Source organism: Chelonoidis abingdonii, chromosome 8 (assembly GCF_003597395.2).
Source record: "Chelonoidis abingdonii isolate Lonesome George chromosome 8, CheloAbing_2.0, whole genome shotgun sequence".
NCBI lineage: Eukaryota > Metazoa > Chordata > Testudines > Testudinidae > Chelonoidis > Chelonoidis abingdonii.
In genome coordinates this window covers 88,761,435-88,788,312 of record NC_133776.1, presented here as the reverse complement: position 1 = coordinate 88,788,312, position 26,878 = coordinate 88,761,435, and the positions used below count along the sequence as shown (strand labels likewise).

At 45.1% G+C, this 26,878-nt stretch overlaps 1 protein-coding gene across 10 annotated transcripts in view; it reads left to right on the top strand.

Annotated features, from left to right (window-relative positions):
- The window catches only part of GAB3 (GRB2 associated binding protein 3), a 113,039-nt gene extending 86,823 nt beyond the window's left edge, over positions 1 to 26,216 (top strand). For 9 of the 10 annotated variants that reach the window (XM_032788217.2, XM_032788218.2, XM_032788220.2 and 6 more), the window contains 8 exons: positions 8,361 to 8,577; positions 11,153 to 11,628; positions 15,039 to 15,094; positions 16,439 to 16,694; positions 19,650 to 19,731; positions 21,628 to 21,730; positions 23,014 to 23,127; positions 24,191 to 26,216. In XM_032788217.2, coding sequence (XP_032644108.1) covers positions 8,361 to 8,577; positions 11,153 to 11,628; positions 15,039 to 15,094; positions 16,439 to 16,694; positions 19,650 to 19,731; positions 21,628 to 21,730; positions 23,014 to 23,127; positions 24,191 to 24,307 — 1,421 coding nt within the window. In that variant the 3' untranslated portion in view covers positions 24,308 to 26,216. Of the gene's footprint in view, positions 1 to 8,360; positions 8,578 to 11,152; positions 11,629 to 15,038; positions 15,095 to 16,438; positions 16,695 to 19,649; positions 19,732 to 21,627; positions 21,731 to 23,013; positions 24,159 to 24,190 lie in introns of those variants that run through there. The other variant, XM_032788221.2, reaches the window with a different exon arrangement.
- The last annotated feature ends 662 nt before the right edge of the window (positions 26,217 to 26,878 follow it).

Here is a 26,878-nt window from a genome sequence, read left to right as displayed (position 1 = left end):
AATTAAGACATTACCAAAGTGGCATAAAAACCTAAACCGACAGATTATACAAGCCTTGTTTCCCTATCACAGGCCACAGATGCCTGTGCAGATACAGCATGAATACGGCACGCTGGTACCAGTGTACAGGGACATAGAAAAACATATCAGATCATCAAGTCCCATCACCATGAAGGGCAGGATCCATTCCCAAAGAGAGGACTCTAACCTCACTTGCTACTTAGTCACCCTTTTGCTGAACACCAGGTGTTCGCAAACTGTGGTCCACAGAGCACATGCTGGTGATCCGCTGCTGATTGGCCATGTGGTGCTGGCTCTCATCTTTGTTCCCAGCAGCTTTTACAGGCTGCCAGGCAAAGAACTGCAAAATCAGATGGGAAGAAGCAGGAGCCAGCCTCGCTGCTTACACAAGGAAGGCACCCAGGGAAACAAGAGGAGTAAGTGGCTGGGCAACATGTCCAAGGAAAAAGGGAACCAAGGAACAGAGAAGCCCATGCAAGAAGAGAGGAGGAAGAGGGGACCAGGCAGCAGAGAAGCACAACACCCCCCATACTGCATGCATGCTGAAAGGATGGTTAACTGGAGCAATATAATCTAACAGGATTTCATTGGAGAACCTGTTAAGTTTGTTTAGGCTTTCTCATTACCAAGCCCTATCTTCAAAGATTATAACTCTGCATTAAAAACTCCTCCAGGAGCTCTTCAGCCCAGGAGGGACCTTTCATCTTGAATTCTCCCTTCAAATTCCTCCATGCACCCCGGTAACATTTCACATTGAGTGTGACTGTTCTGCTCCTTGCTTACAAAGGCAATCACCTGGCAATCACTGTGTTACTCCCCGCCCCATAAACTGCTCCAGGTACCACAGAGTCTAGAGTGAAATTCCTGGGCTTGATGCCTTGCACAGGTGAGCTCAAAATATTTCAAAATATTCCTCCATGCAGGTACTTACAGACTGTAATCAAGTCACCCCATAACCTTCTCTTCATTAAGCTAAATAGACTGAGCTCTTTGAGTCTATCACTGTAAGGCATGTTTTCTAATCCTTTGACCATTCTCAGGGCTTGTCTCTCTCAACCTTCTCCACTTTATCAACATCCTTCTTGAATTGTGGGTAGCAGAACTGGACACGATATTCCAGCCGTGGTCACACCAGTGCCAAATACAGAAGTAAAATAACCTCTCTACTTCTAGTCTACGTTCCCCGTTATACATCCAAGGATTGCATTAGCTCATGGGAGCTCATGTCCAGCTGTCTAGCCACCATAACCCCTTGAAAAAGAAATTTGAATTTTTTGTGTGTAATTTTATCCTTCATAACATTTACCTTCCTATTTGTGTGCTCCTGTGTCTTATTGCCCTGCCCCCACCTCCTCTGGTCTGTGGGTAATGCCAGCCTCATCAGCCCCCTTCTTAGCTCCTCACAAACACATTTCTGTGCCTTCTTCCAGACCACCCCCTCCCCGCCATGCATGGAACACCCTCTCTGAAGTGATCCATAAGGTGCTATGCACCCCTCTGTCAGACCTGCCACAATTCTTATAAAAACAGCCAGTTAATAATGGCTCAAGGGGCCATTAGAGACTGCATGGGGATACAGTCTTTCTGTCTTTTTGAGGTCATGCTTGGAGTCTATTGAGGAAATTGTACAATATATTATCTGCAAATAGGGAAAAGTGGGGTAACCCAAGTATACGGAAGAGAGTCAATCTGGAAATGGAAGTGCAATGGAACACACTTGAACGAGACGGTTTAATGCTAGTGGCAAGCCAGCCAGAACAAATGCACCATCGCAGTCAGCAATAGCTGCTGGATTAACACCGTCCTTTCTGGAGGCGAAGGGCTGATACTCCGGTCCTCCATATGGGCCATCCAGGGAGAAGCCCCTGGTTTCCATAAGACAGCAACCTCTGAGGCTCCCTGGTGCCACATTTTGATTTCTGAAATCACACCTGCCAAGCAGAATAATTGACTTCTAGTGAATAACTATATTTGTCTTTAGCTCCCTTTAGATTGCTATTGATCATCAGAATATTAGGAGGAATTATTTTATTCCAGCTCATAAAGCATATGCTACATTTCCATTGTGAGTGCTGTTGAGACATGATGTTTGTGGCGGGTAACTAGAAAAATGTGAAATAAGTGAGTCTGATTTGAGAAGTGAGTAATGAGAGCAGAGGGCTGAGAGCCAGGAACTCTGACTGTGAGTCTCTGAATGCTTGGGTAAGTAACCTTGCCGCCTCAGGTTCCCCTCTGTGCAATGGAAATTATACTTATTAGGGTGCAATGAGGACTAGCTAATTAGTGTCTCTGAAGGTCCGTACTGTCATGATTGCTCTTTAATTCCCCTTTTTTTTCAGGGTTTGGAAATAGGAAGGAGCACGGGTGACAAATAAATACACCCCTAGCCCGTGCTTTGAAATCAGTGGCAAATGGAAGGCAAAGAGAGGTAAGCGCTGGCATCTTAATGGACACGAGCAGCGCACAAGAGGGAAAGCAAAGTTCATCAGGTGCAAAGCGCTGAGCAGTTGTTGGTGAGAGCGGTGCAAGCCAGGAGGCTCTTCAGCGTGGGATCTAGGCTGGGAACATGCACAGTTAATGAGTGGATTTCTAATGGGATTTTTCTGTCCTCTGGCCCCACCAGCTCTTGCTTTGAGTGCAGACTCAGCCTGGGAACCTCCATCCTTTTCTTGAAAAATATAAACCTGTCTGGTGTTTAGTTCCCTGCTGGATCTGGTGTGGTTTGTTCTTTTAACTCTGACAGAGGCCTTGGCAATGCCGCTATTGCAGTAGCAGTTGCTTCTTTCTGGTTAAAACACAGGGTAGTCAGGCAGGGGCAGTTCCTGAGGGGGGCTGTGAACCTTCAACCTCCATTGACAGAGAAGAGTGGGTTACACAGCACCTCTCAGGCTCCAGCCTAACACTTTGCTGTTGAAGACACCTCTCCAAAGGGGCTGTTCACTTCTCTGTGTGTGTGTCGGGGCAGGGGTAGGTTTCAACTCCAGGGGAGAGGTTCTTATTTTCCCTTTTTTTTTTTCTTTCCCTCTGAATTTAGTGCTCATGCAATATGGGTGCCCCACAGAACAGCCCTCCCCTCTCCCCCCTCCAAACAGCATGGGATGGTGTAGGCAGCAGCACAACCAGCTTACCCCCATCAGGCTAGATGGCTCTGGTCCTTGTGTGAGCATGAGAGAAAGTGTCAAGGCACCTCCCAGTGCTTACTGGAGAACGCAGTGACTAATCCCTCCGCAAGGGACTAATCCCTCCCTGAGCTCATCCAGGGGCAGTGTGACCCAGGGCCTCTTTAATGCCATGGTCTGGCCCATTGCCACAAGATGTGGGAGGGTACTTTCATCTCCTTGATTTTTCTGCTGATATGGCCAACATGGAACCCGGCTAGGTGTGTCCTGAAACGCTGAAGTCATTTCACCTACATCCCCAAACAGCCATCAGGTGGTAACGACTTTCAGTCTCTGGACAGGATTTGAACCAGCAAATGAGGGGCAAAGAAACTCCATTGAGGGGAGTTATGCATGTACATTGAAGGGAGATCACCCAGCTAGAGGGTGCAATGGGGAGATCAGTCCTTCAGGATCTACTGCACTACAGAGATTGGGTTTTTACTCATTGCCGTCACTTAACTTGCAAATGAGCTCCTCTACAAAACCGTGCCGCTTTGTTACCGCTTTGTAAAATACAGAGCCCAAATCCATACAGGATGGTGCTACATTCAAAACACATAACCAGCCCGCCCCCCACTCCCCGGCTCTCCCTTATGGCAAGTCATACTAAATGAAGCAGTTACTTTGGCAGCAGAGTCAGCTCGCTTTCTTGCTGGGGTGGGGTGGGAGGAGGCAAAGCAGCATAAAGCCTATTCTCTGCATTCTCTCTGTAGAAAATGGCCATGCATAATTTATTCTCCCCGGCTGCTGCAGTATAACTTTAATGCACACCGATCTGACTACAGATGTCAGGACAGCCCAAAGGTTACAAAAGGGCACAGCCACCTTCCCCCTCATCAGTGCAGTTGACTGTGACTACAATGTATTCCAGACCTAAGAGTCTTTACCAGTGGGACAACTCCGATGCTAAAGGTAGTGAATAGCAGATGGAATTAGTGCCTATCAGTTGTGTGTTTGTATTAATAATCCAGAGAGCCACTGATTTCTGCTTGTTGTGAGGTCTTTTCGATGCAGTCAGATGGTGACACTGAGATTCCCACAGAATTATCTCAGTGTATATTTGAGTTGCCACAGCTTAGGATATAGCTCTAAGAATTCAAAGTCTGAATAGCTCAGTTCACCATTTGAGCCTGTAAAGAGAGTCTTGGTGGTAAAACTTGCGGAAAAGTTCTTTAGCTTGTTTGTAATGCTTTGGGCCATCAACACCACCCAGGAGATGTAATACACTTTAAGAGCCTGACCCTGGAAACACTTACTTTCAGATGTAATGCCTCGTGCTGTGGACAGTGCTATTGAAACCATTCGATGCAAAATTCAGGAAAGCACTTAAGCATGTGCCTAAAGTTAAAGTACATGTGAAAGGCATAGATTTAAGCACATGCTTAAATGCTTTGCTGAATCGGGGCCTAATTGTGTGTAGGATTGGGTCCTAATCCAGCAAGAAGAAATAGTTGTCAGGCACAATATTGAAAAGAAAAAAACAAATGCCCAGTAACTCCGTTGCTAAACTTTATATAAAGCAGGGGTTCTCAAACGGGGGGGTGGGGACCCCTCAGGGGGTCACGAGGTTGTTACAGGGGGGGTTGTGAGCTGTCAACCTCCACCCCAAACCCTGCTCTGCCTCCAGCATTTATAATGGTGTTAAATATATTTAAAAGTGTTTTTAATTTGTGGGGGGGTCACACTCAGAGGCTTGCTGTGTGAAAGTGGTCACCAGTAAAAAAGGTTGAGAACCATTGATAAAGGTACAGTACTGGGGCCTTTGATAAGTAGCTGTTTGATTGCTCTGGGCCAGATTTTGCTGGCATTTCTTATACTGAGTATGAGTATTACCTTGCTCCCTTAGGCTCGCTGAAGTCAGTAGAGTATGGTACTACTCAGCATTAGGCTGGCAAAACGTGGCTCTGAATGGGTTTTTATACTCTTAGACTAGATAGTCAATGAAGCTGCGCTGCATTTATGCCAGTTGAGGAGCTGGTTTAGAGTCTGCCGTGGGTGAAGTGTACTTCTGTGCTCATTATATGGCAGGGGTTTGTTTGTTTGGGGGGGTGAGCTGGAGAGGGGGCGTTATCCAACATCAAGGTATACAGGACCAAATCCTTGCTCTGTCCTTATTGATGTGTTTACACTTATACCTTGCGTCTATCAACAACTTTGCAGTGGTGTCCAAAATTAGAAACTATACACCTTAATCTAATATTTCACAAGAACTTTGATGTCAGTTGAGTAAAATCTGAGTAAGGACCTCAGGATCTAGCCCACAAAGTAAGATCTGGCCCACCTTTTAATGCTGGTTGACCATGAGATGTCTTCAGGATTTCTAACAGGCAGCCCCTGAAATTGGGACTTTGGAGAAACTGACAAGCTTGCTACTACTGAATCTTGATGCAGCAATACTTAGGACTTTGAAAGCATACAGTACTTGTGGAGTTCTGTATTGATCAGTTGCTGTTTTTTGGTGGAATACAGCTGCTTTCATTTATGAAATGTGTAGGTTTTTTGAGACATATGCTTTGCCCTGGATGGTAAATACCTGCTGATAACGTCAGAGTAACACTAACAATAGGGAAAACAATGGGTCGTGGAACAAGATGCACACCATCTGGCGGCCGTAATGAGGTAGTGCAGTATCATAGGAATTATTTTGGATTCCATTTCTCACCAGTTACTCCGATGAAATCTTATTGCTGGATTACATTCAAAACCCAATAGGGAAAAAGGATAATTCTCTCTTGGACGGCTTTTGTAGCTTCTGTCAGGCTTTTTCTCAAATACTTTCAGGAGTTTCCATGTATCTGATCTTTTAGCACAGCCTGTTGGAGCGGAGGGAGGAGGAATTATGCCAGAACCTTCAGGGAATTGTGTACAAATTCCACAGGGAACTCACTGTTCCATAGCTGCTCAGCTACAAATGGGCCCAAACTGCAAATTGGGGGAATCACATTCAGATTGAAACTCCCCCAAAGTTTGGGGAGGATGGGGACCGTGTCTAGGTTATGGTTCAGACCCGGCTTTAGGTTGTTCTCCGTTCTTTTGATCACTAAGCTATTTACTTCCATGTTCAAATGTACCCAAGGGATTAAAACACGAAGGACACTGTGTGTGAAGAAGAGACTCTAGCCCTGATCCTGCCCCTTTGAAATCAAAGGGACACACTTTCTGCTCTGGCTGTTTGGTGCTGCTCTGGAGACACAAATTGGCCAGATCCTGGCCATAATCAGCCTGCTGAGAATTTTCCTAGTGGGTGGAAACCCAGTGCTGGTATCAAGTTTGTGGAAGCTGCTCCTGCACCAGCCTTGCCATTGGGGATGTGGCATCTGTCAGCCTGTGGCACCCAGTCTCTCAGGAGTCCCTAACTAATGCTGGGGCCAGGTGGCAACCAATAAGGGGGCCCTAACTGTCTCCCTGATGTCCCTGCCTGTGCCCCAAGTAGAGCTAAGGCACAGGGAGAATTGAGCCCAACGCAAACTTTGTCATTGACTTTAATGGGTGCAGGATCGGGCTCTGTAAGAGGAGCAGTCAGGGAACCCACAAGCACATCACATGGGCAGACTGAAAAAGTCACAGCACCCAATCAAGAGAAGTCATCATTATACTGGTGGTGCCAGATTTTCATTTTCCTATGGGTGCTGCACTGCAAATACCGCCCCTTGGGGGAACTGTAGGTCCTCATAAAGTGGAGGATGACTTTTTTTATTTACCTCTAGCCATCATTTCTAAGTGATTTAGACTTGTCTTTAACCCTTTGGAGCTTAGGATTTTTTCCATACAAAATTTTAAAGAGCATTGGGCACATTGTACATGCAGCTAACTGCCACATGCAAGCATCGGGTTTTGTGCTGTAATCGCCACTTCTCAAATACCTTGCGGCTCATGGAAAAAGAGCGTGTGTCTGCTGCGTAAGTAGACTAAGTTGCTGAGCCCCTAACTGTGTGGATCATATTGCAACACATCCCTGGCTCATATAGGCTTTGTTCAACATTAAGAGAGACAAGAAGACCACAAACAAATTCTGCAGTGCAACAAATCTGGATATTCTGCAAGCAGAAAGTAAAGATCAGTTTCATCCTCAGAGGTTTGGAGAGTGGGAAGAAAACCCTCTCTAGTCTCCATTAATTTCAAGTGGGTCTCATGGTTCTTTATTTGTGCTGGAGAAGTCCAAAACCGTACTTGATAAAACTGACTGCTCCAGCTAGGTGCTTTCCTCAGAGGAAGTGATTTGTTTTCTTCTCGACCTGAGAGAGGAGTGCAGCAACCGAGTTGGTTAGAAAGGGAGTTTTCAAGGCTTTCAAGGATAGATGGCTCCAAGCCACACGATTTGGATGGATCCCCAGTGTTCTGTATTTCAGCAAAGTTTTGATCTAGGGTTCTGGTTCAGGCCGTTCAGAGTGAAGGGCAGCCAGAAAGTCTGGATCCAAAGCTCCCCAGGGTTTCAGGGGTATTTTAGATCTGAGGTTTTGGTTTAGGCTAATCTCTAATTTAAGATGATGCTTCCCCGGAGCAAAAAGGATCTTCAGGAGCTGTCAGGGCTGGCCTAGGAAGGATCTGCGTTCACATGGATGCTGTGAAATGGCTGTTAGGGTGGGGTGACTTACGTGTAATGCACAGTACAGTTAGAACATGAGCGCTCTCCTTCTCTATACTGTCTGTGCAGGGAGCACCAGGTCCAACCTCAGGAACCACTGTGGTAATGACGGTGAGGCTGCCAAGAGGCAGAGGCACGGCATTTTCCTTGGGGATTTCCAAATGCTGCCGGCACTTGCTGAATTCAGTTTGTTATGGACACAAACTTGCTTGTGTTTTAGGGCTGCCTTTCATCGCAGATGTTGGGGTCTGGGTCCCGGCCTGGAATCCCATGCTTCCTAGTCCTGTTCACTCTTTCTAGTGAACGTCCATGCAGAGTGGTTGTGGGAAGCGTGTTTTGGCTGCTGATTTTTGGACCCTAATGTCTCTTACTGGGTAAATACTGCACTTCTTAGAACATTACATGAGTTAATGTCTTGGCCTCCTTCCCCAGACACTGTTTATGGGGTAGGGAGGCAACGTTCCCAGTCAGTATCAACACCTGGTGTGATCTGTGACTGCACAATGCTCTTAAGGAATGGGTGGGTGTGCAGCGTTCTCGAGGGAGGAAGGCTGTGCAAATCCATCACAAGGTGCAATCCTATTCCATTGCAGATTCTGTGGAGAGCCTGTCTCACACCACCTCGTCCCGCCAGCCCTCGCCAGCCATCTCCACCCATACCTCAAGGATCACAGACCCCTCCTCCTCTGTAGGCAGTGCCACCACAGACGCCTCTGCTTCCGAAGAGACCAGGAGTGAGTCGGAGTCAGTCTTCCTCCCCGATTACCTCTTCCTATCAAACTGCGAGACGGGCAAGTTCAATCATATCAGGTAAACCGCAGGTCGTGCTTTAAAGCCATTTTACAGGTGATATGTCTCTCTGCCAATGAGCCACATCCACCATTCCTGCACTGGACACAGGAAGCAGAGTCGGGGGCAAAGGGGCTTCATTCCACTTTTGTGCTTTCCGTATTCATGTTGCCATGGTGTGCTGCAGCCCCGAGCATAGGTTAGAGCACCTTTGAGGCTGATTTTAACTTACATTGGGCTACAACAGCTCTATAGGGGCCTTTCTGCTGATGAGACTAGCTGGAGTGCAGCATATTCCAGCCATGACCCTTTCCTCCCAACGTCCCCTTTGTGAGCTGCAAGAGGGTGAGGAGTAGGGCTTTAGCCTGGTTCTGCACCCCACCCCACCCCGGATACCCTCTTGCACCAAGGAAGTTCCCTGGGGGCTGGTTACAGCCCTTTTACATCCCGAGAGCAGCTTGCAGGGGCTGCTGCACTTCCAGAAATATGCTGCAGGGTTTGTATTCCCAACAAATTGACAGTCCCCCTCTCCACTCCACTCATCCTTAGTCCCTTTGTCCCTCTCCTCTAAATGGTTGAATGAAATCTTAAAGAACCAAGAAAAGCTCAGCTCATTCTGCCTCTTCCGGTTCCAATACCCCAGCATGGCATTAGGGAGCACTGGGCTTCAGGAAATGGTACTGAGGGTTTGCTGTCCCCCCGGGAGCCAGTACTGAAGCAAGGCCTAGGGGGTGCAGCTAGAGGGCCAGGTGTTCCCAGAGGTGCCATCTCTCAGACAGGATGTAAAACTGAGGTTCTGACAGTCAGTGGCTTTTAAAGGGCCCAGGCACTTTTCCAGAGTTAGGCTGTTAACCTCAGTGTCCAGGACACACTGTAGATGGGGTTAGAACATTCCTTCCCCCAACTTGACTCTGTGGTTGATACAGTACCCAGCAGTTAGGACTGTTGTTATGTGGTGTTAAACAGTAGCTGCATGTCTCCCTGGAAGTGGTTGTTCTTCAGTGGTGGGTGACATCATTCCTATGTATAGATAGGTCAAATATAGATACACAATCGCCTGTCCTGCAGGAAGCACTAACGCCTGTGCTGCTCCTTGAGGGCTGTGGAGGAGAAAGCCTCCTACCCCAAGCCTCCGAGTGGCCGCAGTAGTGGTGGTATCTGGCATGTTACCCCTTCACATGTTGAAAGCCTGGCGGACTCCTGTATCTGGGGCTCCATCGGCTGCTCATAGCCTGCTCCCAAACCTCTCCATGTGCTCAGGTGCAAGGAGCCCCTGCAGAACTAGCACTGTGCTGAGTCCCCTAATCCTACCCCCTATATCTTCCAAGTGGAACATCCTCTGTTCTCGGGGGGGGAGGGGCTCCGTACCCATGGAGGAGAGGGCAGGATATAGCCCATAGTACACTTTTGGGCAGGTAGCATCATTCTTCCATCAGCATTCACTACACAATGAAAAGTGACACAAGCCTTAGCCAAGGATCATAGTCGCAAACTTCCCTGGCTGTCCTGAAAGCCCCCATGGTTTGAGTTGGAGCAACAAGAAGAGCTGCACGAGTTATTGAAGTAATGTTGTGGAGGCCACTTATCCATAGTCTGGGTGTGTAGATCCTCTTTGGCTGTGATGTTGAGGTTGAAACTCCAGTAGCAACGTGACCCAAGAATCATCTTCCCTTTTCATGTATACTACCAGTCACTTTGACAGAAAGGTCAAAACTCCCATTGACTTCAGTGGGAATAGGATCAGACCCTAGTTGGAATCATGGCTGCTGCTATAGACTGTTAACTGGCTGGTAAACAAGGATTTAGTAAACAGGAAGTAAAAGTGAATGACATGGGTTACTCTGAGCTGTACCCCCAAAGTGCACATTGTCCCGTGGATGAGCATGTACATAATATCACTTAAGACTTCAGGCATACATCCAAAGCCCAGAACCCCAGCCCAAGTGCCAGGAAGATGTCTGGCGTAGACTACACAAAGTGCTTCATGCAATCTCCCCTATCCTGATAAAGGTGGAAGGGAGGTTCCTCACAGCAGTGGATTTTCTGGTTCCGCCCTGGTTTCCCAACATGCTGCCCCACACTAAGTTCAATCAGAGCAGGTTTCTACACCACACAGCGTGAGAGCCTGCTGCTTGGTCCCCTTATGTCCAGTTCCCCCTCTCTGCACAGCTGCACTGCCCCACATCCTTTGTAAAGAGACAAAGGGGCCGAATCTGCCACTCGATGGATTGGACCCTTTGTGGAAAATGGCTCCTGCAATAATGAGTAAAGACAAACACACACAGCACTCCCAGGGTGGGTGCTTACAATGGGTGAATGAAATTAAATGATCAATGTACAGTTTCAAAAGTGGGATAGAAAAGCCAAAGCGTGAGGCTGGTCTGAAGAACTGACTTAAATCTGATGAGACTGGATTTTGAATTTAAAAACCCAGAAAATTGTATGAAGCAGTTGAAGCCTTGGGTTGGCTGTGTTACTGTGGACCAATGGGTATGTATGTGTACCTCTCATACAGTGTGAACTCACTAGAGTACATACTAGCTCACTTGCAATAGTAGAATAAAGATACGAAATTTGGTCTTTGTCTTCCATCCAGATGTGACAGCTGGTCGAATTCTGACAGATCCCTGGAGCAGACCTCATCAGATGATGTTTTCGTTGATGCCTTGCAGTCTCAACCCTCCCTTCACGTACAGTCATCCAGCAACAGCATCGTGCACCAGGATGGGGGCCAGCCAGCTAATCATGGGATTATTCCCAGAAGCATAGACGTTAGCGGGCCATTCAGTGATGTCCCCTCCTCCTCTCCACTCTTAGGGCCTCCTTTAACACCAACCTTTCAGATTGACAAAAGCCAGACTGCGCTGCCCTATGGTGTAACCGAACTGGATATTTTGTCTAACACACCACCACCCCGGCCACCCAAACCAACCTATTTCTCAGACCGGAGCGGGGAGGAGCTATCCAACGGGGCTCTTCAGAATGGACACGGTGGGATCTGTGGGGCTCAGATTGCCTTGGTGCCGAGAAGAATCTCCTTGTCCAGTTTGGATAATATGCGGCACTGGAAAGGTAACTCTTCCTTTCCCCTCCTGAGCTGTTGTACCGTGACAGTGTGATCACATCTAAAGAGGTTCTTGTGTCTAAAGGCATGAGAATGCCTTTGTGAGTGTGCACAGGCTCCTGCTCTGCATGAAGTGGGGTCCAAGTGACAGTGGTTACAGGTTGTGCTGCCCAAAGAGAGTGGGAGACAAGACTTACGGGTTTTCCTCCTGGTTCTGTGACCTCCTGCGTCACCCTGGGTGAGCCCTGAATGAAGTGGCCAGGATTTCAGCTCCCCTTGAGACCCAGGTGCTAAGAACTTTCGAAAATCTTGCCACAGCATTCAGGTGCCTAAATAGGAGCCAAGAACTTTTCAAAGTCAGGCCCTTCTGTGCCTTAGTATTCCCAGCTTCTAGGACCACCGTGCAGCTCAGTCAGTCACTGACAGGTGGTTTATAAAGGCTAAGTATCATTGTAACATTGATTGAGGCAGACGTGGTATCCCTCAGCTACATACAGCACCTGCTCCTGTATGTGGCATTATCAGTGTAAGTACCAGTCAGCAGACAGCTGTTGTGAGTTTGGTTTGTTAATTTCACACACACACACACACACACACGGCCTACTTCCACTTACATGGCTCTTGGAATTTTTTTCATCCTTAGATGAGTCAAAATTCAGGCTTATTCAAGTTAAGTGCCCCTTTAAGTGTGGCAAAGAGTCCTGTGGCACCTTATAGACTAACAGACGTATTGGAGCATGAGCTTTCATGGGTGAATACCCACTTCCTCGGATGCAGGGATCCTTTAAGTGCAACACCTCTGCTGCTGCAGGTAGTACACTCCATGGAAGGAGAATGTTTCTTAGCATGTAGAAAGCAAGGGACTGGAAGACAGGAAGAAGCTGGCGATGGGACATAATCCCAGAAGAACCAGTGGCGCCCAGTGTGATATTAAGCGAATCAGCTGATGTCCCTGCATCTCAATAAGGCCTAGCTGGAAAACTGGGTATAAAGCGGGATGCTATGCTGCACTGGAGCAGAGTGGGATAATTTGACCCTTTCTTGAGACATTGTTTAAAAAGAAAAGGAAAAAAACCAAACGAAAAAGCAAGTGGTACAGTGTGACCCAAATACAGTTGTATTCTGCAGAGTCTTAGAACAGAATGGGCAGATAAAATGTCCAGTTGGAAACTATCAAATGTATTGTACAGGAGCCATAACGTTCTAAATGGAGGCAACAACAGGTATTTGTATTCAGCATTATTGATTGGCTTCCTTTATTCTGCAGTTTAAACAGTCACTTGTGCATTGTGCAGAGTCAAGGTGTTTAGCTCTTCTTATTAAACCCAAAGCATGGAGAGTTTTGCCCAGCCTGTTTATCAGTGTTCAAGGAATTCTTGGAAGCTTTTAGAAGGAACACCCATAGCTGGAAATAGTATTCTTAATAATCAGTTATGACTGAACGCTGCCTGTGAAATGTTCTGGGTACTTATGGGGGTGTGTGTGTGTGTGTGTGTGTGTGTCTCACACACAAACACAATCTGGCTGGAGACAGTTACTATCTCTCTGTTCTAATTTACACTGAAGTGCATTTCAGAGGATTAAGTGCCCAAATGTCGTATTCTGTGGATGTGCTGCAAGGTTATCTCAGCCTGACAGGGGGCAGCAATGAATTAATAAGCATTGCTTCTTATTTTTATACCCCAACTTTTGGGGTATAAAAATAAGACATAAAAATACTATTTCTGACTTTAAAATACAAGTGTGAATCTAAATTGAGACATGCAAAAGACATACAAATGGTCCAGCTGCTTCTCAGCAGTTGAGAAGGTGAGGTGAGCACACCCCTAGTGAGTTGTCTGTTCGTAGGCTTTATCTACACATACAAGTTGTACTGCTTTAACTATCCTAGTATAGATAAAGCAGTACAACCCCCTAGTGTGAACTCAGTTCTGCAAGTATAAAGATGCTTTATGCCAGTGTAGTTTATTCCCACATGGGAAAGGGACTAATCTATGCTGGTCTAAGGCCCTTTTATAGCGGTAAAATGGTATGCACACTAGAACTTGTATCAGTATAACTATTTTGATAAAAAATAGCTCCCCTGATCAACACAGTCATACAAGAACAAAATCTGCGTGTAACTGAGAAAGTACAAGTAGCTAATAACAGCTATCTAGAAAGCTGTTTATTTTGGGGACCAATAACACAGTTTCATTCAATCTTGTCATCTTTATATTGTCCATTACATTGTTATCACTACTAAAAAAATTCCCCACTACAGGATAGAACTCCACATCAGGCCGATTGTGTCATACTCCATTATATACTATTTACCCTCGTGGAATTTTTTTATGGTATTCCAGAGAAAAGCTCTACAGGATCTCAGTAGGGAAATGGCCCATTTCTCTACTTACAGATGTTTTCTACAAAGAGAAAAGGATGGACAGTTTAAGCATAGGGAGAAAAATAAAGGTTTGAGTGGAAAGAGGCAGCCATTTGCCCTCCCACTCTCTGAGTTACTTTTTTTCTTCTATAAACAAACTCCCCAAAAGCAAATGGCAATATACAGCCATAGCTTTAGAGCAAAATCTTACCCAGCTAACAGAATCTGCCACCGAGTCCCACTACTGCTCCACAGGTACACTACCTCTGTCCACCATGCAGTGGAAACAATCACACAAGTTCTGTCCAGCAGCTGATCAGCACTGAATACATTTTACAACCTCTTCTACCTCTGTTTTGAAAAGAAAACATATTAAGAACCAAAAAGAAAACACTAGAAGTATCATAAGCCAAATTTGCACTAGCAGGCATTGTGACAGAGACCTTTTCACTTGTTGGAGAGGTGGATTTATACACATACTTCTCCTCTCATAGTGCATACTAGCATGTATTCCATCTATAAATAATTTGCACTTCCCTAGTGCCTTAGATCTGAGGATCTCAGAGCACTTAACAAGTAGTAATGAATGAAGCTTCCCAGCGCCCCTTTGTGGTAGAATTGTCCTCATTTTACAGATGGGGAAGTTAAGATATAGAAAAGTCCAAAGGTTATACAAGTTGCTGACCGAACAGGAATTAAATCTCCTATCTCCTGACTTCTTTTCCCATGGACAAGGATCTTACTCTTTATCTAAATGTGATTAGAGAAAACTCAGAATAGGTTTATAGATATGTGCTGACTGTTTCTTGTTTTCAATGTGCTTAAAACTAATATAGCATTATAAGTAGCCCACTCATAGAATTATAAAGAGTTATTTTTGATCTCGTATTTCATCAGGTTTTCCCAGTCCAGGAAGACTAACAAGATATTTCATGAGCTTTAGAAAGTCATAATTATTTTAATGCCATATGTCTTGCTCCAGAATTATATCCTTCGGCTTCCATTCCCCTTTTGCTTATTACATTGCTAATCATTGCAGATTTTTTTTTTCAGCCAGCATGGAAGGAAGCTCTCTCAGAAGTCGAGATAAGCGGCTTAGTTTGAATTTGGTAAGTACTCTATTTGCATATATTTAAACACTGGCACAAAACAGACTAAAGCACTAAAGTTAATTGTCTTGTGACCTGATGTTCTGTTACTCCTCTCCTGTGCTCAGCACAGGAATGGAAGAGGAGAGCACAGGTGACTTTATATCACAGTTGCACCTCCTGTATTCTGGGGTGTGTGACGGCTTTCCCAGCCCCTGCTGTAAGTTAGAGAAGCCTCACACTAGGGTACTAGGGTTTTTCATAGCCCCTTAGGGGTCCCTCTTAACACGCTCCTAGAATACTGCTTCTCTCCCATCAGACATCCCCTATGCTGCAGGCCTGAAGACAGAGCAGAACATGTAGGTCAGCTCTTCACAGGGGCCCTTGCACTAAGGGGTGTTTCCTGGGGTCCATTTCCATGTTAAGGGGATAGGTCACAACCGAGAATGGAGCCTATGTGTTGCAAGTTTCTGTATCACTTTGGAGTCATGCGGGTTACCTCCTTTTGGGGACCCGTTAACTGTCCTAACTCTCAAAATCCCCTATAATGTGGTGACCCAGTTTTTGACTGCAGAGAATTAGCTGACGCTGGTCAATGTTGATGTGAAAACACATTAGGCAGTGACGTTCCCACCAGGTGTTCCCTGCCCCCCAGGGCTGATTATGCTGCCTCTGCCTCACCAGTCTGGGGAGCCTGAGAGCCAGATCTGGATCCTCCCAAATAGGAAGGCCCTATGCTGCCTTTAGGCTGCTAGGCCAGATGCAGGCTCCATTGTCTTTGACGGACGCCATGTTTTTCTCACATTTGAAATTGATCTTACCTGATTTGTAGTCAGTGCCTCTTGATACGCAACCAGCATCAACCTGCATGACATGAATCCCCAGGGTTAAACCTCAGCTACCCAATGCTATCCCAGTGCATGTGTCTCTGCACTCAGAGCTTTCACCTTTGCAACGGAATAACTCACTAGATGATTGACATGTGAAAATGCTCCTTACATTATAAGCCTCCTTTCATCCTGTGGCTCAGATTTGCTGCTGTTGTAGACAAGTGCTCTTCCTTGGAAGTCCGTAGATTTGAACCGACTGATGCCAACAGTTCATTTGTGCCCACGTTTCCAGCAATCATGGGCCTCAGCTGCCAAGTTCAGATCTGAACTTTTCCAAAGTTGGCATGGATGTCTGTCTTGGTAGTTTTGGCTCCTGCCATTCCAGAGATAGGCCACACCAAAAAATCAGATGGGGGTGTTCAAGCATGGGGTTTAGTTCAGGCTAATTTGTAGCAATGTCTGGATTAGCCTTCCTTAAGTATTAGAGTTGTTCAGCTGACTGGAATGCTCTTTCTTTTCCTTCTCCTTTCGGAAGCCATGTCGATTCACCCCACTCTACTCTTCAGCATCAGACAATACGGAGGACAGCTATGTACCCATGCACCCCAGCACCTCTGCACCCATCCCAGGACCAGATTGCTCACCTGATGGCTACACTCCCATGAGCCCAAGCTCAGCGACCTTTACCTTTCCTGTAGTCACCAAGGACAAACTCTCCAGCCCACTGCCGGAACTTCCCACAGACCTGGAACCACCTCCAGTGAATCGGGATCTCAAGCCCCGTAGGAAATGTAAGGCATTAGACCAACTTAGTAAGCAATTTGAAGCTAAGGTACATTGCTATCACTGACCACTAACTTCTATGTCATGGCACCTGGCATCCCAGGGCATCACAAAGCACTTCACATACTATAGATGCAGCCAGCTCTAGGGTGGAAGATGGTAGCCAATAGCCTTGAGGGGAAGACTTTTTTGGCCAAGATCACATGGGCAAACCTCTTATCTCATTAAAAGTGCCATGGAATTTAAAAAAAAAACAAGGTAGTATTCACTCTTCTGGGATGCTGAAGATCCTAGGAGAAAGATCCTAGTGCAATAACCTGTTATGTACTGGCTGTGTTAAATTTGGGGCATGCTGAATGACATGCTTTAATCTAGTGGCCCCCAAACTGTGGAGCATGCCCCCTGTTGGGGAGGGCACAGCAGGACTCGCTCTGTCCCCAGCTCTGCTCCAGCCCCACCCCCAGCTGTGGCCTTAGCTCCTGGCTCACAGGCTGGCCACAGCTCTGCTCCTGGCCCTGGCATCAGCTTCTGGCTCCTGGCCCAACCGCAGCTCCAGCCACAGCCCCAACCACAGCCCTGGACCTGGCCCCGACCATAGCCCCACTCCCAACCCCGGATCGCGACCGCAGTTCACCGGGGGTTGAGGAGATGGAGAGGAGTAATGTCCTTCCACTGGTTTGGTGAAAGGGAGAATTTTTTCCCCAAGCCCCATGCCACCTCCAAATTCTCTGTGATTCATACACATTTGGAGGATCCACCTGGAGACAAGATCCATCTTCACAGAAGCCCTCTGTCTCTGCACAGCCCCATGGACCTTCTAGCTTCCTGGGGGCCCTTGGAGGAACTAAGCTGCCCCTGGAATGACCCTTGTCATGAAGGCTGGGGAGGCAAGTGGAGAATCAGGCTTGCTCTCTCTTCCCACAAATGGAGCTGGAACCCCAACAGAGAACCCATACAGAGGGGCTTCCACTGGGTGAGGGGGAGGAGCATACCGTGGAAGTGGCACTTCCCATTTCCACACACCCTCAACCTGGGATCAGGAAGTGCAAGCTCACGTCCCCTGTCAGAAGCAGAGGGGAGTTCAGGGGCATAAGTTCCTTAGACTACAAGTTGTTTACGTATTGGGCCAAATCCTGCTTGCCTTACTCACACAAGTATCCTTATGGGCCTGCTTTCATGAGAGGATGAGCAGGATTTGTCCCATTAAGTAGACAAGAGAAGAGGAAAAATTCATTTCTATTCCCACAGCCTTCCTCAGCCTGTGCCACAGGGATCCAGAATATGTGATATTTCTCATTCACTCAGCTACATTAAACTGCTTAATATGCACACACTCGAATGTTCTGCCTGTTTGTTGGAACACCACAGGATTTGTGTGATGTTCTGAAGTGGACTGGAGGGTTTTATACTCCTTCCTGAGTTAGCACCCGTGGATAAACTAAATTCCAGTGTGGAATTCTTCCATCTCAAACTGAGTGGCACTCGGCATTGTCGTAGAACAAGTGCTAGATGTTGTTACCATGTAGAAAATGTGGAGAAACCTGGTGAAATGGGAGAGGATGGTTCAGGGGAAAGGTAAAGCTATGGCTTTCACTTCTGGTTGCTGGTTGAAATGCAGCCCAGGCGGCTATTGATAGAAATTTGTTACTACCTCTGGCTTGCTTGGTGACCTAGATGAAATGAGTTGAAGGCCTCAATCCATTTCCCCGTGGAGAGATGTTCACAACACAGAAAGTACCATCACACTTGGCACCCCTAAGGGCAGCAACCGTCTCAGAAGACAGGCCAAGGGTTGGCTGGACATGGACACTGAAGTAGCCCCTCCCCTGTGGAGACATCACTTGCTGACCCGGGTTCAGGCGTGTTCCCAGTCATTCTGGAAAGTCTGTTCTCCTTCTGCTCATCGTGTTTATCTCCTTGTTTTAGGAGCCACAAAGGTCTTTAGTCGCCAAGGCAGATTTAAACGGTCCATTTATTCCACAAGATTTCCTGAGTATAATCTTGCACAAATGCTAGGCTGTATAACCTTGTTTGTTACAATAGTGCCTAGGTGCCAACCACAAATAGGGCGTCATTGTGCGAAGCATTGTACAGACGCAGGAGTAGACTGTCACTGCCTGAAGAGCTTACGGTCTAAACCAGGGGTCGGCAACCTATGGCACGGGTGCCGAAGGCGGCACCCGAGATGATTTTCAGTGGCACTCACACTGCCCGGGTCCTGGCCACCGGTCCAGGGACTCTACATTTTAATTTAATTTTAAATGAAGCTTCTTAAACATTTTAAAAACCTTATTTACTTTACATACAACAATAGTTTAGTTATATATTATAGACTTATAGAAAGAGACCTTCTCAAAATGTTAAAATGTATTACTGGCACGTGAAACCTTAAATCAGAGTGAATAAATGAAGACTTGGCACACCACTTCTGAAAGGTTGCTGACCCCTGGTCTAAATACACAGCACAGATGCAAGGCAATGAAGGGGTAGAGCGCACAAGCAAAGTGAACAATGTGATGGCAGCAAATTACATGTTAGTTCCAGGACTTTTGGGAGGGTGGAATGGAGGGTTTAGTTAGGAGGCAACCAGATAAATAGGAAAGGAAGGGAGATGAGGGGAACATGACAGGGCAGAAGTGGTAAGAGGGGCAGGTCTGGAGTGAAGCTGAGATGAAGAGACTGAGGGAGTTGGAGCAAACAGCCATTCAGCACAAGGCAGAGTAGATCCAGTGAGAAAAGTGGAAAGTTCTCTGAGCATCTGAACGTTCCTGCTTTGGCTGCTTCTGCCTCTACCAGCTGGAGTTTCTGGCTGGTTCCTCTCTGCAGTTTTTTCACCAAGGCCACATGGGGGGCCACCACTAGGCTTCTGGTGCCCTCAGAGTTGGGGGAGGTATCTCCCATTTATTTATGTTAGAGACATTAATAAATCCTGCTTTTAAAATTCCTGTTGTACCCATTTGCAGCACGACCCCCTCCGCTGGATCTGAGAAACCTCTCCACAATCCGGGAACATGCTACCTTGACCAGGATGTGGACTGTGCCTTAGTAAGTGGATGAAAAACCTGACATTGAAACCTCTTAAGCATGAGCATTATGAAATGGAGTTATAAATAACTTATCACATTCCGCAAGAAATAGTTTGTTGGCAAAGTCTATAAACAAACATGCTATGCAAATTCCATGGGACTCCTTCCAGCATTTTACAGGCTTTTGCTGCCATAAAAAAAGGGCTCCTTTTAAAGACAGACAGTACACTCCCTTCAGACTGTGCCGTGAGAAATTCTGTGGTTTGGATCTCTTGCAAATTAGCACTACCTCAAAGCCTAAATTGTCTCTTGTGAAACCTCCTTATGTAACTTTTTAGAAGGCTAGAGCTAATCTGTTCTCTGGTACAGCTGCCATAATGTTAGCCCTCATGCCTTCTAATATTTTTCCGGAGGAGAACAGACATCTTTGTTCTTGAAGATTAAGATGGCAAAGGGAAAACGAACCTGATTTAAGGCCTGGCTGGCTTGATGACCTGGGGCTAACGTTCTGTGCTGCCATACCAAAATGGAGACTCGATTCTTGCTTGTCATTTAATGTCACTGCAAACCAGTTGTGGGGTGGAGGGAATGCCTCAGGTCACTCTCCCCAAATGATGACAAAGCCACAGTATCAGTGTGCCCCGAAGGGAGTCACAGCCAGGAATTCTTAGCTGGTAGGATCGAAGCAATGACATGAGAAGAAGCATGCTGACCACAGGCAATGGTGGCAGTAAGTTCTCAGAGCTGTTGGGGAAAGTTGGAAGGGGTTTGCCAGTTTCCTCTTGAAAATACCTGGGTGAGCAGAGAATTCTCACAAGCCTTCCTGTGTGGATCCTTTTACTGCCTGGCACTTTAACAGTGGCATGTCAAACACTGCCTTTTTAGCTAACGTGGCAGGTACTCAGAGGAAGAGCTTGGTCTCTTGGGAGAAGCTGACACAGTCTGTCAGGGCCAGGTAATCTGGTGCCAGCAATCAGAATCTTCCCCAGGCTTCCAGGTTAGCAGTTAAACACTGGCTCACCCCTGAGGTGCTGTGTACTTGGCATATTGGGCAATCCCACAGTTCAGTGCTGCCTCATGAACATCCCTGCTAGCGTGCTATGGTTAATGAACTCTGACACATTCAACTTCTGTACAAGGTCTGCAGGGAAGAGGAGCATTGACGAGTTCATTCATTGTAAGCTAAATATCAAGTTTTTTTCTATTAAACAACTCAAACAAGAGTTTAAATGACCAAATGTGCTCAGAACAAATAAAGTGAAAACCAAAGGGATAACTGTTTGGATTAAATTGTTTATGCTGTGTGAAGTACACAGCTAATCTCTGGTTAACTAGCCATATTGGCCAAACTACAGTAATTTAGCGATGATTTGCAGTAGGTTTGAATTATATTATACAGACTGCTTCTGACAGCCAGATTAGAAGCTACATTTTTCTTTTAAAAGAACTGAGTTGCAGACAGCTCCAAAGCACAGATAACATGTGTTTGTACTGCATTCAAAGCCAGCCAAGTTGCTTTGCAGGCAGCTACAGTAGCTGATTAATTCATTTCAATCTCAGAAATGGTGGTACCCATACAACAATGTAACCGCTCCATCAGCGCATATGACACAGATGAATGTCTGCCTCCATTTGCGTTCCTTGCTAGAGAATTGCTCTGATATCTCCTGCTTTCTGTCCTGCCATAGCTGGCAAACTTTTATAGTGTCAAGATAAATCCCAGAAAATCCACCAGAGATGTTGTTGATTTAACTGTTACATGCTTTATAGCTAAAAAACATTTTTGGATAGCCTCTTCATTAAAGCTTCAGAATTAGGTTGAGTTTATTCGCCATATGGGCCATGTCAGACTTTGGCTTCTTTTCAGAGCATCTGTTAGATGCTTCCTTAACCTCTCCTGTGTTTTTCTTCCTAGCAATCGAACGAGCTTTATCTCTCCAGATAGAGACGGTATTAATTCAGCAAGAATATTTGGCAATTCAGTTTCCGGAGAAGAGGAAGAAAGTTACATTCAAATGGTAATCTTCATTTTCACACAGCTATCCTTTGCTCTGTTCTGCTCTGTCACATGCCCTGAGAATTCTGAAGCTCATTTTCTAAGAAGAATGTTCAGCAGGTTTGTCCTTTGCCCTCTTTAAAAAAAAAATAAATCAAATGGTTTTAAACTAAAGACACTGGTTCTGATTTACAAAGAGATAAGGGAAGCCTTTTTTCTGCTATGCAGATCTCAGCTGTTCACCCCACAAACCGTTGCTGAGCAGTTCCAAGAGATCACTGGGATCAGGCATATTTACATGAGAACTCATTAAAAGCAAAGGAAAACTAAGTCCTTTCACCTTTTACAAGGGCCCCCTGCAGAATCTCCTATGAAATGACAGACAATCTTCAGTGCACTTCCTAAAGGAACACACACAATGTTGTATAGAAAGAGAACTCCTATTAAAGTCTTAGTTGCATTAACCCTACTTCCCATTACATAAAACAAAAACGTTGTGGCTTCCTTTTCTTCATTAATTCTTTGGCTATGTCTAGAAATAGGCCAGAACCTAATCCCCTTCGAATTTTCAGGTGGGAATTGATCTAGAATTCCTAGGTCTGAACCAGCTGTGGCAGATTTGGTTCCAAATGCAAAGCTCGAAGGGGCCAGCTTTCCACTTCCAGTTTGGGAATGATTGCACAAAGAGTTTACACAGCTGGCTGCTCGAAACAGAAATCTTACCTCCTTACTCCGGACTAAACCTGAAGCTGATCTGAACCTACACAATAGCTACTCAGCTCAGCTCTAGTGATAATCACACTCCTATTGTATTGTTCAAAAAGCTAAAACCTTTAACATGTTTGTCATCGTCTGTGACTCTCCATTTTGATATGCAATTGACAGAGATGAATCAGAACCAGAACCATTTATTCTTACCCCCCAGAATTTCAATGACTTAGATGAAATGGGATCCAGATGTAAGCCATCCCAGGTTTTGGTTTTGCAAAACAAAATCCTTACTGATGTTTTGCTAAACGTGAATGAAAATCACCCCCTCCCCATTTTGCCCATATTACTGTAATTAGCCCAAATCAGAGTTCCTGAATTTCTTTGTACAGTCATGTAATTAGACATTGATAGGATCTTGCAATTAGTTGATGAATGCATCCCCTGACATACTATACAAACGATGTGGGCAGAGCTCTCCTTCTTTGCTTACTGCTGGATTAGGAGTAATGCTAAGCAGTCTGGTCTTTTTCCTTTTAGGATCATGATTTAAGGGTTTTGAATTACTCATTAAAAGTTTCTCTCATTCCTCAACAGGAGCACAGCCAGGCAACATCTCCATGCAGTGGTGCTTTCCCATGGTCAAAGAAGTCCAACCTCGATTACTTAGCATTGGATTTTAATTCTGCTTCCCCATCCCCTGTACAGAAGGTAAGAATCATTTATGCAAATACCACCCTTTTTTCTACATCCTGGTGTCTTTCTCTGGTGGAGGCAAACAGACAGAGATTCTCACTTCTGGGTAGTCTCAACAGAATGAAATCTGTCATCCTCTTCCAGCTGATTGCATTCATAACAGGCTCAACGTGAACATACTGGTAATGTGATAAAACCACAGTTAAAGTTATTACAGTGGTACCAGTATCATGCTGATATGGAATCACATTAGGCATAATGGCTCCACTGGAATATATAGTACTAAGAATATATGGGCAAATTTGTAGGTGCTTGCAGGAATTCTGCAAGCTCTTTTTTCATTCTCAAAAGAGGCACAGTTTCCCACAAAACTTTCCTGCCAATTTTCCCACAAATCCTATCTGCAGTAACTTTCTGTGAGGTGAGCATGACTGACAGCAGGGTCACAGGAAGACATTACAGGAGATCTTGTAACACGGCAAAAATATGTATTAATATTATTTATGTCATTGCGGAAGTGTCTTAGATTCTTTAGACACAGCCAAAAGATAAGGTCTCTGCTGCTCCAAAGAACTTACAATTTAAATAGACAATGACGGACAAAGAAGGAATACAGTGAAAGCAAATAAATTTACTGTGAAGTGTAGAGACTATCCTGATAGATTGCTGAGTTTTCGTTTTACATCATTTCAATCATCAGTTTTGCTCATATATCTTTGAGGGGATTGACTGGATGCTTTCTAGGCCTCCTTTAATTTAAACCCTCCTATGGTTAAAATTCACACAGGTCGTCAGTGTAGCAGGATCTTACTAAATGCAAGAGAATAATGATCCTTGCTCTGGGATGGAGTAAGCCCATACAGAGTGTTTCCATATCTCATTATGCTGGGCAGGGTGACACATGGATAATTCTATCTAAAGCAGACTGCAAAGCAATGCTCTTGTCAGCTGATGTCCCTTCAAGGTGAAATGAAATGACCAGGAAAAGAAGAAAAGGAAGAATAGAAAACAAAACCAGTTTTACTAGCATCCATGTTCTCTCTAATATAAAACAATTGTTTCTTCATTTGTCCCACAGAAACCTTTTCTCTCGGAAGAGCAGAGAGTAGACTATGTCCAGGTAGATGAACAGAAGACTCAAGCCCTACAGAACACTAAACAGGAATGGACAGATGTGAGGCAATCTAAAGTTTAAAGAAGGAAGGGTTGGGGTTTGATTTTTTGCACTGGAACAACATTGTTAACCAAACAGCTGTAACAGCAGAGTTCAAAGGCAGGCAGAGTGTAAAATCCTGGTGGTCTCTAGAGGAATGACATTTTTAAGGAAAAACCTTCAAGTTCAGCTGGAAATACTATGTTGAAGAGTGGTTTATAAGATTATTAAAGTAACACGTTAGTCTTCTTTGCCACCCCTTGCAAGCAAGTTACATGGTACAGTTTTATGGCCTGATCGCGGGAGCCACACATTTAATGGTAACAAATGCCACTACATGTTGCATTTATCTATTTAACCCTGCCTTCTCCCTGTATTAGGTAACTCCTTGTTGCTAAGGCTGTTTTTTGATATTCTACAAATACTGCAGGTGCTAAGGCTGCTTAGAGATTCTGGTATCATACAGATGTTGGTGACTATTCGACCAAGGGCTAAAATACTGAAATAATAAAAAGCAGAACATTTTAATATATATATAGTGCTTAAGCAAACAGAATTTTGGAGAATATTCCCCTCCCACCCCAGATATAATCTCTGACTTTGAGTGACACTCTTAGAGACTACAAATAGGTCTTTGCACTGATGGAACTGGAATGCGTGGTAGTCAGCACCCTGACTGACGTTCATCATATTGAATTTCTTCTTTCTGTTGCGGTTCACGTCATCACCTTTTCCGTCCAATTGATCCTGATGTTTTCTCTCACGTGTGAGGACTTTCTTCAGCACAACACAGCAGCTCCTCTGACAGGAAGCTGCTGACACACAATTCTTTGCTGGCTGAAAAATAAAAAAAGGAAGACTCTGCAAGTCTTGGAAATCCTGGCAAAATATCAAAACTGTTTTTGTCCGAACTGCAAAAGAAGAAATGCAAATGAAATTCCTGATAACAGTGATTGACCCCACCCGAGTGTTTTGTTAGTCTCATCCTAGCAAATGAGATAATTAGGAAACACAGTCTTAGTCGGGCACTCAGGTAAGAATGAGGGAAGGAGTACTGTTAGGCAAGCAACTCTGCCTATGTAAAACAGTCACTTAATACACTTCAACAATGTCAAGACATGTGTTCAGGAAGCTTATCTCCTTTGGTGTTTATTATGGGGACAATCTCAGGATCAGATTAAGTGTATGTTTTATAGTGTATTTAACTTTGTTAATTTACTTAAAATCCTTATTTCGAGATGTGCACAGGCAGGTCAAATCAAGAAAGTGCAGCACCCTTCAGTTATCCCATTCAGTCTTGAAGTCTTTACTTATGCAAGAGATCCCGCTGGCTTTACCGGGACTACTCTTGTGAGCAAGGACCTCAGAATCAGGAACTTTATGAAGGATTTTCCTTCATGCTGGATCCAAATTCACATTCCTCTTCCTCATCTCTACTGATGTCACACTATGTTACTGTAAATTATTGACATCCAAAAATGCTGAATTACCAAACTGGGATTAGAAAAAATGTTGTTTATGTCAAAGAAATGACTCTGACATCCTTTCAAGCTTCTGTCGTATGTGTCATGCATCCCTTATTCTGTATTATTGTCACACATTTGGGCCCATAGGAAGGTTGAAAGCGATGACTACCTGATTCTCACTGTACCACTAGAAGAGGGCAGCTTAGTTGATGAAAACATCATTTTCTCCTACCTCAAGATAGCTGAAGTGTTTGCAGTTCTTGCTACTTCATCAGAGCAAGACACATTTGTGACTCTGCGATGAATGTTTGCTCACTTTTGCTAGTGAGAATGATGGGGTTTACCTGTGCATTTATTGACTTGGGGGCAAATCACACATCCCAGTCTGCAGGCACCAAGTGTCACGGATTAGAGCTGTTTGGAAAATAGGGTGTTTCTGCCTTCTGCGGAAATTGTTGACTTTTTGTCGTTCTCCCCCCCGCCCCCCCCGCAAAAAAAAAGGCTGAAGAATGCCAATTTTGGCCAGAAGAGTATAGACAAAAGCTCAATATTTTCTGCAGAAAACACACTTCTAGTGGAAATTTTAATTTTGTTGAAAAACCAATTTTCTGTTAATAAACAGGTTAGAAAAGGGGAAATCTTCAACCGGCTTTATCCTGGATGCAGTTTTGCTGCACGACAGGCAGGATTCAGGGAGCCTGCCTGTGCTCAGTGGTACAGAGCACGCTTCTGTGAATGCTGGCACTGAGGTTTGCCTTCCTGCCCAAAAGCCTTCCCTTAATTTTGAGGAGGTAGGCAAGATATCAGCCTGTGTCTATTGGGCTATGCAGATCATCAGTGGCTGAATGTGCTTTGTGCATACTGAAATACTGACAAGGAAACACAAGACCAGGTGAGCTTGACAGCAAGACAACAGAACCCTAAGGAGCAGGGAGAGGTACAAGTCAAAGCAGGCGCTACTGTAGAAGTAGGAATGAAATTGCATTACACTGCCCTGGCCCCCAAATGCTTAACGATAACAAGGTAGCATCTCAGTCATTTTAAAGTAAAACGTTAATAAAAACCATTCTGTTTTACTGGAATATGTTCTTCCATGATGTAAAAAATACTCTGGAGCAGAAAAATACAAAGTCAAAAATTTTAAAGA